At 38.3% G+C, this 15,264-nt stretch overlaps 1 protein-coding gene across 3 annotated transcripts in view; it reads left to right on the forward strand.

Annotated features, from left to right (window-relative positions):
* nbeab (neurobeachin b) overlaps positions 1 to 15,264 on the forward strand; it is a 215,555-nt gene that overhangs the window by 49,901 nt on the left and 150,390 nt on the right. For all 3 annotated transcript variants that reach the window (XM_023961240.2, XM_023961236.2, XM_078956585.1), the window contains exons 7-12: positions 444 to 563; positions 840 to 986; positions 9,043 to 9,240; positions 9,369 to 9,502; positions 12,564 to 12,672; positions 13,915 to 14,067. In XM_023961240.2, coding sequence (XP_023817008.1) covers positions 444 to 563; positions 840 to 986; positions 9,043 to 9,240; positions 9,369 to 9,502; positions 12,564 to 12,672; positions 13,915 to 14,067 — 861 coding nt within the window. The remainder of the gene's footprint in view (positions 1 to 443; positions 564 to 839; positions 987 to 9,042; positions 9,241 to 9,368; positions 9,503 to 12,563; positions 12,673 to 13,914; positions 14,068 to 15,264) is intronic.

Genomic DNA, 15,264 nt, shown 5'->3' on the forward strand with positions numbered 1-15,264 from the left:
TATGGAATGTTATGTTATTATAATGAACAATATATTTTCTTTACATTTTTCATAGCAACTAATAGTATTATGAATATTATTAACATTATTAACATTGTCTTTTTTTAAATGCAATTTAGATAATATGCACTACATCTGACACCATTCAGGTCTCATTTATCTTCTTGTAATTAACGATTAATTTCTGTGTGTCACTTTTTACTAGTTTAAAATGTAGTTGTTAGTCACTGTGTGCTAATATACATAAAATGGGTTCTGATCCTCAGTGCTTTGAAATATCTATAAAGGATTAATTAATTAAAGGCAATAACGGGCTGGGATGGGTTAGTTTTCAGATGTTATGTGCACTGGGCTTCTCTGTACTTTTGTTATGAAATAAGCGACACAATTATTAGGCTACTCACAAGCCAGACCTTTGAGTTTAACTCCCTTTTTGCCCTCAGTGGTACATGATCAGCATCGTTCACATCTACAGCCGCTGGAGAAACAGTGAAATCAGATGCTATGTAAACGGACAGCTGGTTTCTTACGGAGACATGGCATGGCATGTTAACACAAATGATGTAAGTACCCCTCCCTTACTGACTTGGATAAGAATAAATTCAATGCTTAAAAAAGCGTTTACTATTGTAAAAATATTAATGTTTCAAACAGATTTCACCTGAGTATTAGGGAAGTATTAGGGACTTTGAGCAAATATGCTGTATGACTTTTCTCCAAAATATATTAAAAAAATATATCGCAGAGAAAAATGTTTTCTTTTTTTGTCAATTGCCTAAGAATAATTTTTTTTCTCAAGTGCTGAAGACCCAAAATGTGTCTCTGTGCCCTTTCTGCAGAGTTATGATAAGTGCTTCCTTGGGTCTTCGGAGACGGCGGATGCTAACAGAGTTTTCTGTGGGCAGTTAGGAGCAGTCTACGTGTTCAGCGAAGCCCTCAATCCTGCACAGATATTTGCAATTCATCAGCTCGGACCAAGCTATAAGGTTTGTACTCGAGGGTGACTAAATTAGATTACGTGTAAGCAGTCTGCATCGCCTATTCATCTGTGAAATCAATGAGCAGCGCTCCTCTGCTGTAGTTCCTCAGCCTGGTGTCTTTGTCCTGGTTTTCCTCTCAGAAAAATGGCCTCGTAAATTACCAGCTCTCTGTGAATAATGGAATAGTACACAGAAGAATGTAGCTGGAAGACTGAGGAGATAAAGTCCCTGGGCAACCTATATCAGCGGCAGCAGGTGCAGGATTCTCAAGCTTCCATCCAAAACATACCAGATCATGAATGCAGATCTGAAAACTATAATTACTACCTTGAAAAGGATTTGAAAGTATAGACTTTTTAAATAAAAAACATTTTTTTAAGTTGTTTTTTTTTTTTTTAATATAAGGAGTACTGTTAATGTTTGGTATCATTTCGAACTTATGCCATACATAAGTCACAATGAACTATAAGGTGCATTAAGTGAAACAAAAGAGTCAAAGATAAGTGCTAGTCAGTCAGACTTTAACTGCTTTCACAGTAAGTCGTGTTTGAATTCCTTCACTACATTTTGCTTTAAATGGTGCATTCGCCATTTTGTAAAGCTGTCCAAGTCTACAATTCAAAAATCGAACTGCCTAAAATTTTGAAAGGAAGTGAGAAGTGAAAAATCAGTGTGCATTATTGCACACTATAGATTGGCAAGTATAGACCACAATTTATGGTTTTAGAACATTTTTTCATGTGAAAAAAATATTTTCATTTATCCTTTATAAACTTTCCAAATTTTCATCATCAGAACACAGTGGATTCATAGTAGCCATCATAAAATGTTAATATTTATCAGGTTTTTACAGAAAATCAATAATGTCATTTTAGTTACTTTTTAAAAAAAGTAGTGAACATGGTGTCCGAATTGCTTGGCACTAGGGCTGCACGATATGAGGAAAACTTGCGATATGCGATATTAGTGATCAATATTGCGATAACGATAAATTTACGGTAAATAAACAAATAGAAAAATAAACAAAAACATCATTCCCATTTCATTGCAACAGTTTAAAAATTATACTCCAAATGACCCTCATCGACATGGGGGACAAACGTCAGGGTGGCTAGCCCTGGTCCTCAAGAGCCTCAACCCTGTCTGTTTTCCAATTCTCCCTAGACTGCTCGATAATGATAACCAAAATCAGGTGTGTTCAGTCAATCAGGATGTGAAATCACTTGAGTCAGCCAATCAACAGCAAGCTGGTTAAGGAGAGCTGGAAAACAGGCAGGGTTGAGGCTCTTCAGGACCAGGGTTAACATAATAGGCCTCCATCTGACTGGTCAACAATGGGAAGGCGTCCATCTGATTGGTCAAAGCATAAAGGGATTTATTTGATTCGTTAAATGCTCCAAGCTGCTAGAAGATTGTTTTAACACATTTTGGGTTTGCGATTTATTGCGATATTCGCCGTCTTTTGCGATATGCATATTGCAGAGCTGGATATTGCGATAACGATAAATTTGCGGTATATTGTGCAGGCCTACTTGGCACTAAATAGTCCCACACTATATTGTTTTTTTTAGCAGTTAAGCAGTAGGGAGGGAATTCTGACATGGCTTTAAACTTGTTCGGAAAACTCTACACGTTAGCTCATCGGAAGCTTTAGCTACGTTTGCGTATTCAGGTATTGAGCCTTTGAGGCAACAATTGTAATATTGGGCTATATAAATAAAACTGAACTGAAATAAACACATAAAAAAGATCTAAAATCTTGGCTACGCTTATGGAGTGGTTTTGGTGCCATGATGCAACATTCACTGTTTTGAGCTTAAAACCTTAAACATTTTGTGTGCTCACATTATTTTGCACTTGAAACTTAATACGCACAATCAAATCAAGTTCTTTCTCTTATTCTCTGTGCTTTAAGCAGAGCAGGGCACCGCGGACGAACCATGTACAAACCTGATCCAATCTACGAGCTGATTGGAAGACTTTCTGATCAATCAGCATCAACCTTCATGTCATGTCTGTGATTGGCTGGCTTTTTGTGGCACATTTTTATCTTGGTGCCCTGCTCTGTTTTGAGTGGACAAGAGAGAATTTCTTTCGAGTGAAACTTGTTTTGATTGTGCATATTTTTAAGTTTCAAGAATACAATTGTTCTGTTTGCCCATATATTTGAGTTTCTAGTGCATTGTTTCTGTTTCAAGTGCAAACAAAAAAATTTTGAGCATACAAAAATGTTAAAGTTTTCGCTCTAAACATTAATTGCTGCACTTGGAATAATCGCACAAAAACCACTCCAGATTTGCTAACTCCCTACTGTTTTTTTATTCTTTAAACTATGGTAAATTTGATCAAATAGCCAGCACAGTTACAGAAATGAGGAAGCCTTCCAGTCCATGATTGGTCTTTTTAATGTAGGACTGCCAGGTTGTGTTTAAGAGCAGGCAACAGTTACACACGTTACTCCATGTTTACAACTCATTTAAAGCTATGCAGTGACTTATAGTTTATGTTAATTTAGGAGTGGTTGTCCATGTTCCATATTTAACATGTGCAGCTATGCTCACACTGTCTTTTTAAATTGAAACTCTTACCTAAGCAGTTAGTTTAAATGCAGAGATTATTGCTGCCAAGTCTGGCCATTTTTTCTGCTCGTTGTGATGTATGGTTCTGTATCTGACGGATCTATTAGCAGAATCTTATCCCCCAGGCTCTTTTCCAAAAGGCAGGATTGGGAATGTGCACTGATTTTAAATGAACTTCTGGTTATTTCATTTAAAGCCTCGACTCACAATTTTTGCTTTATATTCCCAGTATTATGACTGATATGAAACATTTGGAGCTATTCAGAAATTGTTTTAACGGATGGTAGAAAGACTAAACAAATTAGGGAAGGAAGCATAGTTTTCTAACATTTCATGTCATTTATCACTGCCGTTTTACAAAACGACACCACTGGTTTATCAGAAATCTTTGGATGAAAGGAAAACATGCTAAACTAAAAAAAAATCAAACCTAGAATGGCAATAAAATTTCAAAAGATGTACGTGGTTGAAAGCTATAATTAATAGAAGCTTTAAAAATACATTATTTACATGGTTGTTCTTTATAATTACCCATTTCTTGCCAGCTCTGCTGTCCATCAAAGCAGCATCCACTGACAGATTAACTGCACATAATGTATTAGTCATTTATTTGGCTAGTGAAAGCAATTAAGAAATGGCTTTATGTCTTTTCATATGATGCTCATAGTTATTTCTGTCTATGCCTTCCATCACCAGTGCCATATGTGTGCTACATGTGGCAGATTAGCCTATTGAAACTGTGCCAACCTTGCTCTGCAGTCAGCACTGCAGAGTGCAAGGGAGAGGACTTGGGGAGGTCCGTAGCCTATTTTTACTCTCCCCCCACCCCCCCCCATTGCTGTGCAGGACAACATACAGAACGAGCCAAGAGTATGTGAACTTCTAGAAACACCAAAAAATAGTCTTACTTACTTAGAATCAATTGTAGAAAATGAAATGACTCAAAGTCAATTTTTAAATCTGGTTTAGTTTGTTGCTTGAAATACCACAGAAACTTTCTTGGAAGATCCTTAGCTGTAAAAGCTTTAAACATTTTTAATGCTTTTTTTGGGTTTTAAAAGGAATGCAGATTTAAATACTGAGCCTTTACCAAGAAATATATTTACAGAAGTTAAAGATTGCATTATTGATAGTAGTTTCTATACAAGAAAAACTCAAATGGATGTGCCAAATGCTGAACAAGGATTACAGAATTCTGCTCCTTAGAGCTACTGGCCTCTAAATGCGGATCTAGAAGTTGTCCTAAAGAACAGAATCCTGTGATAACGAGGCTCAGATGGCCATGAGTCTTCACAGACAGTAATACGGATGATGATCACATCAGCCTTGTGAAGTCTGTCCCATCAGTGAAACTCAGACATCAGCCTATGCAATTAAAAAAGTGAAAGGCTTGGGGAAACGCAATACCATTGATTCATTGTTCCTGTTCTGTTAAAATTCATCCTACTTTTTAACAAGAAAATTCTAAACAGCTACCACTAACTAAGTCATACTATGTGTCATACTTTTTAAGATGCTAAATATTACAACTTCTAATTCAAACCCTAACAGTCACACAGAAGAATAGAGAAAGGGGAAATGTAGTCACAACTGCTCTTACGGGTGGATAGGGGCTGTCTGCGGGCAAAAAATGGGCAAACCTGTACAGGGGGCATAGATGGCCTGCACAAAATTTTTAAATCGTAGACTGCTTAGTGAGCGTGTAGCAAAAATGTGCATGCGTGTTTTTCTACAGGGATGCTGCCGGCGACTTAGTAAACGCTTTAACAACACATAAGGATAAGTACGGATAAAGTAGGTGAGACACAGGCACTTTGTTCGGATTTGTCAAATTTTGAACCCTTCGAAGTCTGCTGTTAAAATGATAACTGCACGCTGGCTATTAGAAATGAAGAAATTAGACAATCAGTGTGTAGTATGTGTTGGCATCCCATGGTCATCCCTTCCCTATCACGTGCGTTTGAGCGCGGTCAGTAAGGGCCAACTTATTAATGCTTAGAGTGTGGCTTAAGGGCTTTCTACAACCTTCTTCCACCTGTACATCATAAGTGTGAGTAACTTGGGATTATCCTTATGAATACTTAATGATATACTTGCCACACGCACAACAATGATAAGTTCCATTTTCAGGACGTTCCTCCACTGGCCAGGATAACCCAAAAAGCTGCGGCACAGGTCCACCCATCATACAGGTGCATGTGACTAAGGCACTAAGAAAAGTTAATGGAAGAAAAAAAAAGTTAAGGGTAGATGCAGTCCATATACAAGCGTGTTGGGGAAAAAGAAAACCGACATTTCTGGTAAGAGGAGTCTGAAACAGACTTAAGCTCTCCCCTACTGAATTGGCTTGTTTAGCATGCCTGCCTTCACCACTCCCTCACAGCAGGAGGGGAGGAGGTAAAACAATTATCTCAACCCAAACCTTAGCTGCTTAGCTGGTTGCTAAGTGGCTAGGCAGTCATCAAAGTCCATTAAATCAGCACATCCACTGCATGTGTGGACTCCATTATAGCACGGAATCCAACATGCAGCATGTTGGGGGTTGTTCCAGTATTTGGACTATTTTTGGACCATTAAAGGCTGATTAAGGCTGATGCTGCTCCGTCTGCGGTGCGTCTACCTTGTGCTGCGTTGACACAAAAAATAGAATGTTCCCTAATCGGTCTGAATATTTACATCGCCTCTATCATGTCTTTATCTGACGTCCGTCCCCCAGCTATGCAAGCTTTACACAGCAGTTCTATTTCCAGTCCGTTGACGCGTCAAATGCAAAGCTGGGGGAAACAGGGAAACAGGTCAGGGTTTCAAAATAAAAACATCCACTGTACTTTCAAAATAAAAATGTGTAAAACTTGTTTTTATAAGTAATGTGATGTTCCCATGCGATAACACACATTAACACCACAGATGACATTATAATCCATGTTCGTCGTGGATGACAAACTTTTAATTTCGGAAGTACAAAAATATAATGTCATTTCGGACACAAAACATGCATTTTAGAAAGGGCCTGATTGATTTTGGATGGACTACTCAACAAGAGTGTGACAGGATAAACCACGTCTATGGAAGCCAGTGGGAGGGGGGCGGACCGGAACGCAACGGTGACAATCTAAACTAACTGATGGTTGTGAGGCAGTCTCCCCATGCAATACAATGCAATACAAGAGAGACGCTCTTCAGACAGTTCACAGGTTTCAGGCTGTTCAAAACTCTGTGATATATCAGAGGCGAGGCCTCCTTTCATCACTGTGGGCCTCGCCTGTGGAACAGCCTGCCTGAGGATGTGAGGGCTTCAGCCACTGTGGAGGTTTTTAAGAAAAAACTTTAGACACATCTTTTTAGTCAGGCTTTTACATAGTTTTTACTTGTCCAGATGTTTTTTTATTTGTTTTTATAAAATTTTAACAGCTAATTTTATTTGTTTTGATTTTAATGGAGGGATGTGTATGTGTTGGGTTTTTGTGTGTTTTTATTAATTCATTTATTTTATTATTATTTGCATTTATTTTTATTTTTATTATTTTTACTATGTTTATCATTTTAACAATTAAATTTTTTTATCTTATTTTTTCATTCTTTCACTTTGCAATGCTATGTAGCATGAAAAGCGCTATATAAATAAATAAAATAAATAAATAGTAAATCAATAGTGGCGCAGATTTTTTCCAAGCACTGAGTCGCTGTCACAACCCCCCCCCCCGGCCATTGCCCATATTACCTGCGCCTAAAGCCGCCAGTACTGCGCGCCCCCCCTTGGTATCGCATCGGGGTGGCACCCCACTATTTGAGAAGCACTGCTGTACACCGACAGCTTGAGTTGGCTCCAGTTGTTGAAAAAACGCATTTACTCTCCTTCAAGGATAAGCCCACCAGGTTTTAAAACATGTAAGCAGGTGCTTGAACACGGCTTGTTTGCATCGCATAACTTTCCTGCTGTCTCTCCAGGACCGACTTACTGTTTCTTCACTGTAACTTGGGCTCTCTGAGCCTCTCATCACCACACGCTTGCTTCCGAGAGGAAAGGAAAAACATTTCCTCACTTTCATTAATAATTCAGTGCTGCTGATTAGAGGAATCGATTTCAGTATTAAACATGTTTTTTTTCACTCCGCTTTGACAGATTAATTCAACTCATCTGTCAGCCAGTAATTGATTGAGTGAATTAGGATTAGTCAGGTATTGATAAGCAATTTGTTATTTTAGCCATAATGAATGTGCAGTTGGTCTATCGACAGACTGCAAACATTATAATGTCTTGAGACATGGTGCCAAAGGTGTAATAAATTCTCTTGGCAAACATGAAACAAAAAGTGTTCTCAGGAAAGTTGAATGCTGTTATCGAACAAAATTGTATGTATTTTTTCAATAACAACTAATTGGTGTTAAATATGATGTAAGACTCAATATTTGACCATCCTTTCTTGTTGACTTACAGCTTTTTTCCCAATAAAATCACCGCCCATTCAAAGCCTAATAGCTCAGTCGGCTATAATTTTGCAGCTATGTTCATAACCCTTAATTTTGTACTTTTGCTCAAGTGTGACTTTTTTTTCAAAAACAAAATCTTTGAGGGAAAAAAGTCAATAAGCCATTACATTTCCACTTTGTGGTAATTATAGCTCTCAAATGTTTTTCATTACAAGTCTTCATAAGAATTCAGCTGTGCCTGATTTTATATAGCTCCACATGAATCTTGCATATAAATCATGGTTAAATTAAAGCAGGTAAACAATCCCTCGTAGTATCAAAGCAACTTTGATCCTTCTTATCAGCCTCTGTTCCTTTTAATCACTGAGCTCTGCAGAAGAACATGAAGATTGTCATTAGGAAGCATTCCACTGGTGAAAAGAAATGAAAGAGTCTCAAAGACTCAAAGTAAAACAAAATGAAAGCAGCCTAGCAAAGAGCTGCACCCTTTTTTTTTTTATGAAACCCACATGAGCGTAACATAATCATGAAATGCCGTATGCATAAAGTAATGTGCATAACCTTTTTTTTTAAGTGTGAAATAAAAACAGCACAGTTTCATGTCTCATTAGTTTTAAATGGAATTTCACTTTCTTTCTGTCTTGCTTTCTTATTTTTCTGTGCCATGTTTTTGATGAAACGGAGCACCACGCTGCTGCTTAATTTTGCTATTTTCTTGCTTCACTATTTACTGTGTCAAGAATGATGTGCATCACTAAAAAAAATTAAATTGACTGCCGCTTTTTTGTTGATTGTTGCAAATGAAAAGGGCCACAATAATCAATTGAGAGGAATTTTTCCAAAAACCGCCATATTGCGGTACACTTGATGTCAATCAGCTTTCATTCTTAAATAGATACTTTTTCATCAAGTCTTAATTAAAAGATAACACCCAAGAGACACTGATATGGTGCATGTGCAGGAATTGTCAGTCATTTGAAGTCTCCCAATGTTTCCTTTTTCTTTCCTTTTTTGTTTCCTGTCTTTCATTTTTTGCCCTATTTTTCTTTCAGAGTACTTTTAAGTTCAAATCCGAGAGTGATATTCATCTAGCTGAGCATCACAAGCAGGTGTTGTATGACGGCAAACTGGCAGGCTACATCGCCTTCACCTATAACGCCAAGGCCACAGATGCCCAGCTTTGCCTGGAGTCCTCCCCTCGAGAAAATGCCTCCATCTTTGTGCACTCTCCACACGCCCTTATGCTGCAGGTCAACTGCCTCGCGCTCACTCTGTGCACTCTTCAACAAGCACTGATGCATTCATTCATGCAGGCCAGATATTTTGAACACTCGGTCAGTAAAAATGTGTGCTGATGGGTTTTACATTTTCCTCACAGGATGTGAAAGCCATCGTGACTCACTCCATCCACAGTGCTATCCACTCCATTGGTGGCATCCAGGTGCTTTTTCCACTTTTTGCTCAGCTGGACTATCAGCAGCAGAGGGATGGCCAGGTGGAAACTACTGTCTGGTAAGAAGTGAAGCATTTTTATAGCATTGTGGCACAATGGAGCAAAAATAAAGATTGTAGTTTGAGCCTGAAAATGTCATGAAGGCTTCCAGTTTAAAAAGTCCATTTAAGACTATTTCCATGATTTTTGTATTTTTTTTTTTTCAATCTTGATAAAAACATGCATACTTTAAAACTGCTCCAGTGGTGGAGCTAGAACATTTATATGGGGGGGGGGCAGGATGGGGCAGAAGACTTTGGAAGGGTGGCAAATGGGAACATCAGTGGATGGCCAATACAAATGAAAGCATCAAAAATGTGTTTTAAAATAGTTTTATTAATGTTATCAATATTAAAATTGGCAGCTCTTGTAGCTGATGTGCTGTTGCTTAATGATTTTATTCATGATTTTTTGTTTTTATCTTTGTCAATAATTGTATTAATATTGACTTCAAAATGAAGTGGCAACATTTTTTGCAGGTGGGGCAGCTGCGTCCCTTGCCCCCCGTGGCTCCACCCGTGAACTTTAGTGAAAGGATTACTTGCTTTTTGAATCTGACTGTATGAGATGGCAAACTAAAAGAAGGGCTGCATAAACTAAAGATTTTCATCCATCTGTGATTATTTTGGATTGTCAGCGCTTATTATCACCATTCAAAGGGTGTGACAATTCACTACCGAGCAAAGTGCAAGTGAGAAATAGATAAAAATGTCTCTGAAGGGTAGGTCTATTTCAGGGGTTTGCAACCTTTAACAATAAAAGAGCCATTTGGTCCTGTTAATGATCAAAACCTATTATGATAAATATGAATGATATTTCTTTTTTGGCATGAATAAAAACAGAAATATAAAGAAAAACGATAATTTTTTTCAAAATGTGATGTTGTTTTGACTTCGGACAGAAGCTTGTATGACTTTTTTCAAAATAAGTCTTCCTATGCCAAACAGGATTATGCGGTGGAGCTACAAAATATTATAAATTATGCAAAATAAGAGGCATTTTCTATTGTCATACCTACTTTGGTTAGGCACCAGCCTTTTTTTCTTTCTACTATGTTAAGCTGAACATAAACATTGTTGTGCAGCATAAAAGGATCTGTTTGAAAATCATAAAATAAACTGAGCAATCAGACTTTTTTTTACCACAGTTTAGCTTACTTTTCGCATTCTGGAGATGGTGAATAAGGCCTCTTGGTGTTAGCAAGGATGTAAAAACCCTTTTATAGTTTATCTGCTAGGTGCATATCAGCCATACATTTCGAAACTTGGCTAATCTGAATCAAATTAGTGTTAATTTTGTATCCCTTACTTTAAAAAAAAAAAATGCTCGTATTTTTTGTCACCCAGAGAGCCACTTTGAAGGGGTAAAGAGCCTCCTGGGCCTCAGGTTGCAGAACCTCTGTCTATATTAATCTGAACTTGGCTTGTTTGAGTGCCCAGACTTACCCAGCTGGACCTCTTCTCTATGGTATATGAATGTCTGCTGGAGAAATAATGTGTTTGAGATTTTCTGTATCCTGTAACAACATTCCTGAAGCTGTAGGGCACTTGTCATCTTATCGCCTTGCTGTTTCCAATCCTTTTCATTCCCATCTTCCTGAGCTGGTCTGTTTGAAGCTTCAGGCTGCAAGTTCTTCCCAAATCCCTTGTTAGTTTAATGACATGGATGGATGCCTGAAGCTCTCGTGATTCCTCTCAGCTTTGTCTGCCTCTTCCTCCCTCGCTTCCATGCTAGCATCTTCGACTCCCACCATACACTTTTACTAAATATGCTTTTGTCCTTCCATTAAATCCCACTTTGAAGCCCGTTGAGCTTTAAAGTTCAAAGCTCCTGCGACAATTAACTCCCTACTTTTCTGAAGAAGTTTCTGCTTTGAACGACACCCCCAGATAGGGATTTTTATAATATCTCTTTCATTTTTTTTCTGATGTTGATGCCAACTTGAAGTCCAAGCGGGGCTGGTACAACAGATCAGTCAGTTGTGCTCTGCCAAATTGAAAGAATTTTGTGCTTGGAGTAAAGGATCAGGGGAAAACATGGGGGGTGGGGAGTTGAGTGTTGCCCAGTCCTAACTGATTCCCTCTGTAACAGCATAAGGTAGCAGAAAAGGAAACTCACTTCTAGGACCACAACATAGGGGAATGTGGATGGTTCTGTGTATACGCACAGGAAATGACACATCACATGCACAGGATTGTGTCTTTGTTATTGCTGCCATAGAGTGGAAACCACCAGAGTGATGTCATTAAGTATCGTCACTAAGCCTCTGCCACTCAGCCGTAAGACTGTTAGACTGAAAAGCAACAGAACAAAGAAAAAGAAAGCATTCACAGCACTTCTTTGGACCTTTGAACCCCCACCCCAGCTCCACCACTCAGACCCTGCAAGGTTCATCACAAAGACCACCCTTTGCCTCTATAAAACCCAGGAAACCAAACATTTTTCCTGCTGAATTAAATAGGGATGAAAGGGGGGAGCTGAAATCCCCTGCTGATTGCTGACATCCTCTGAAAATGACCTTGTGGTTCTGCCTATGCCACAGTCTCTCCTTATGCAGTTGTAGTTGAACACCCAGTCCAATGAAAATGGTATTTTTGGTGTTTTTAACATGTTCTTGTAGCATTTTTCTCATAATGGAGAACTCATATAAAATATGTCTGAGTATTCCTTTATTCAAATCGTGATGGATCAGGAGCAGATAACCTGTGGTTTATGACGCAGCAACTGCCATGGGCTGAACAAAGGGCTGAATGGAAGTTAGTGGAGGCTAAAATTCCCGCCCACAACTCGGAGGCAAATTTCTAATGTGCTCCTGACGCTCTGCAGAAACTATGTCTTGAAAAAAGACTACGACTTTTTGATTTTGGCTAAAACAGCATAATCATAATTATAAGAAAAAAAAACACCCTGGAAACGAATTTACAGTAGGAAAAAAATATATAGTTGGAATGGGACTTGAATGAAATCATTTCTTCAGTAGCTTCACATTTCTTCCAAAAACTCGTCCTTAACTTTCTTGTGTCTTTTCACAGTGAGTAATTTTTTGTACAATGACTTGATACAGTGTTTTTATTTTTGCAGTGCCACTCTCCTTGCTTTTCTGGTAGAGCTGCTTAAAAGCTCTGTGGTTATGCAGGAGCAGATGCTGGGTGGAAAAGGCTTCTTGGTAATAGGGTACCTGCTAGAGAAGGTATAGTAATATCTCCATATATACCTTCCCAATGTTTTTTTCTTTTAATTACCGGTACTCGGGCACACAGATGATGAGCTGTTTTGTTGGAAATCACAATTTATCAAATGTCACTTCTTCACAAGTCTGTAAACAAAAATATGTGGCACAAATTTTAACCTGCAGGGAAATCTTCCAACACTTGTATTTATTTTCCTTAAACCCTGCAGGAGCAGTTGTATGGTTAAAACTGTGTGTAGTTTTGTTGAGTACTCTCTGAATCTGAGGCTGTAAAACCCTGCCCGTCTCTCAGCCACACTTGTCTTGATGTGTGTAAAATCAAAGCATGTTTTGCCTGTTGCGAGGTCCTGAATCTGTCTTTGAACTGAGGAAAGCCAGAAAGGGAACATCTCCAACAATTTTATGTCATTATTTATTTATTTGGGAAGCAGATGTAGCAGACTTTCCCCACCCAGAGTACTGGTTCTCCTGCATCTCTGAGAAATGAGTCTACTTTGTCACATTGGAACTTGCCTGCCTGCTGCTTTTAGACGCTGTAAACCAACAGCCAGGCACCTGAGCTGTCATTTCTGCTTCCTTCCCTCCTGTTGTCAGCTTTCACACTTTCAAATATTGCACCATCTGTTCAAGATCTGTTTATACCACACCTTCCCTCACTCCTCTGCCTTGATTTTTACATTCTCCCCTGCATTCACAAAGTCCCCATCTGGGCCTGCCAGCAGGCGCCAGACATGGACAGTCGTTACTCATCAAAAGAGGAATTGTCTTAAAAAAGAGAACTTGTTTACCTGTTATATTTTTTGTTTGAAACTAATTAACAAATCAATTTACAGATGGTTAAACTAGTTAATTATTACTAATCACTTAGTAATCACCAATCATGAGCCTGAAAAGGACTACATTAATAGAAAAAGAAAATGAATGTAAATCCGTTTTCAAAAGACTGCGATTGACATTGCATAGTATATATTCTCATCACCTGTTTTTTTTTTTCATTTTTCTACACTGTATAGCTGCAGATTTTACATTTTAACTTTTTAAAGAAATCCAGTTTTGTTAAAGATACCGATTTTAGTTTTTTTTTGGTAACTTTGTGGCAAAGTTTTTTTCTAGCTTTAGCTACAGCTACTCAAAAGAACATTTCTGTAAAGGACCATAGGCGCTGAAAAGAAATAAATGCTTACAGCAGACCGGTCTTGGTTATATTCCTTATTTAACAAGAATTTGTGCCTCTTTCTTTAGTCCTCACGCGTGCACATCACTCGGCCCGTGCTGGAGCAGTTCCTGTCCTTTGCAAAGTATCTTGATAGTTTGACCCTGGGAGCCCCAATGCTGAAGCAGCTGTGTGACCACATCCTGTTCAATGCTGCCATTTGGATTCACACCCCTGCCAAGGTGAGCACCTGCAGGTATTCCAGTCTCTAAGGAGTGTCAAGCAAAAACTCAGGAGATCATGACTTGTTGTAATCAAAGTTTAACGTTTAAATATTCTCTCCAAGTTGTTCCACAAAAAAATTGCTTAAGGAGATGATGCGCATTATTAAATGACAGAAATTTTACAGTCATATTTCTTTTCCCTGCTTAAATTTTGATGCATTGCCATAACTTGAGGGATTCTCTAAATAATTCAGAGTGATGTTAAATATATATATATATTTAACCAATTTTTGTTCAGGCTAGTGTTTCAATGCATGTGGAAAAAAGCTTGAAACCCAAGCCCCTCATTATTTGATGGTACCTTTTTTGTTAATTTTGTGACTATTTATTAAACTACATGGAAAATTAGGGTCTAATTTCCATGGGGCGCAATGAGCTACCCTTCGCGCTACTGCTTAACTATGTAGCCACACGGGTGCTCAAGTCTGAGAATCCTTGTGCCGGTCCCTAGCCTGGATAGAATACAGGGTTGTGTCAGGAAGGGCATGCGGCGTAAAATTCTCTGCCGAACCAACGGTGCGAATCAGTGAAGCTGACCCCTAAAGGCATTTGCCCAAAGGTGAACAACATTTATGAAACTATTTCTGCGAAAGATTTTAAGTGATTTTATATTTCAAAAAATAGACAAAATGTTACAAAAAGGTAGAATAAAGTCAGCTATAGTTTTGTTAGACTTTTTTTTCTTGTCTCTATTTGCTGTTAAAAATTGTGTTCAACTTTCAAATAAAATTCCCCAAATAAAAAAAAAAATGTTTGCTACAAGCTACAATAAAGCTACTAAAACCTGCGTTTGAAGATGCCTTAACTGTGCTTTCATGTTTCATCAGCTTCGGCAACAGAAGACAAATTGTCTTGCCTTATATTAGTGTTGTCTTGGCTAATTCGAGACGAGGTGCAATCAATAAGGAGCCTGTCCTTCTCTCTGTTGGGGTGAACAACTGCAGTAATCCATACTAGCTCACTGCCTTCCTAGCCTTTTAGAACACTGAAGTGAATAAACTGTGAGGGGCGTTCTTAAGGACATCACTATTTTTTTTCACATTTTGGTGAGAGAAATTTAAAATGTAACAACAGATTAAATGTCCAAAACTAATAAATGCTTTTGGTAATTTTGTTGCTGTTAGGATTTTATATTCAGGCAAACAACAGGAGCTG

The sequence above is a fragment of the Oryzias latipes genome, chromosome 13, assembly GCF_053564925.1.
Source record: "Oryzias latipes strain Hd-rR chromosome 13, Olatipes_Hd-rR_3.1".
Classification (NCBI taxonomy): Eukaryota; Metazoa; Chordata; class Actinopteri; order Beloniformes; family Adrianichthyidae; genus Oryzias; species Oryzias latipes.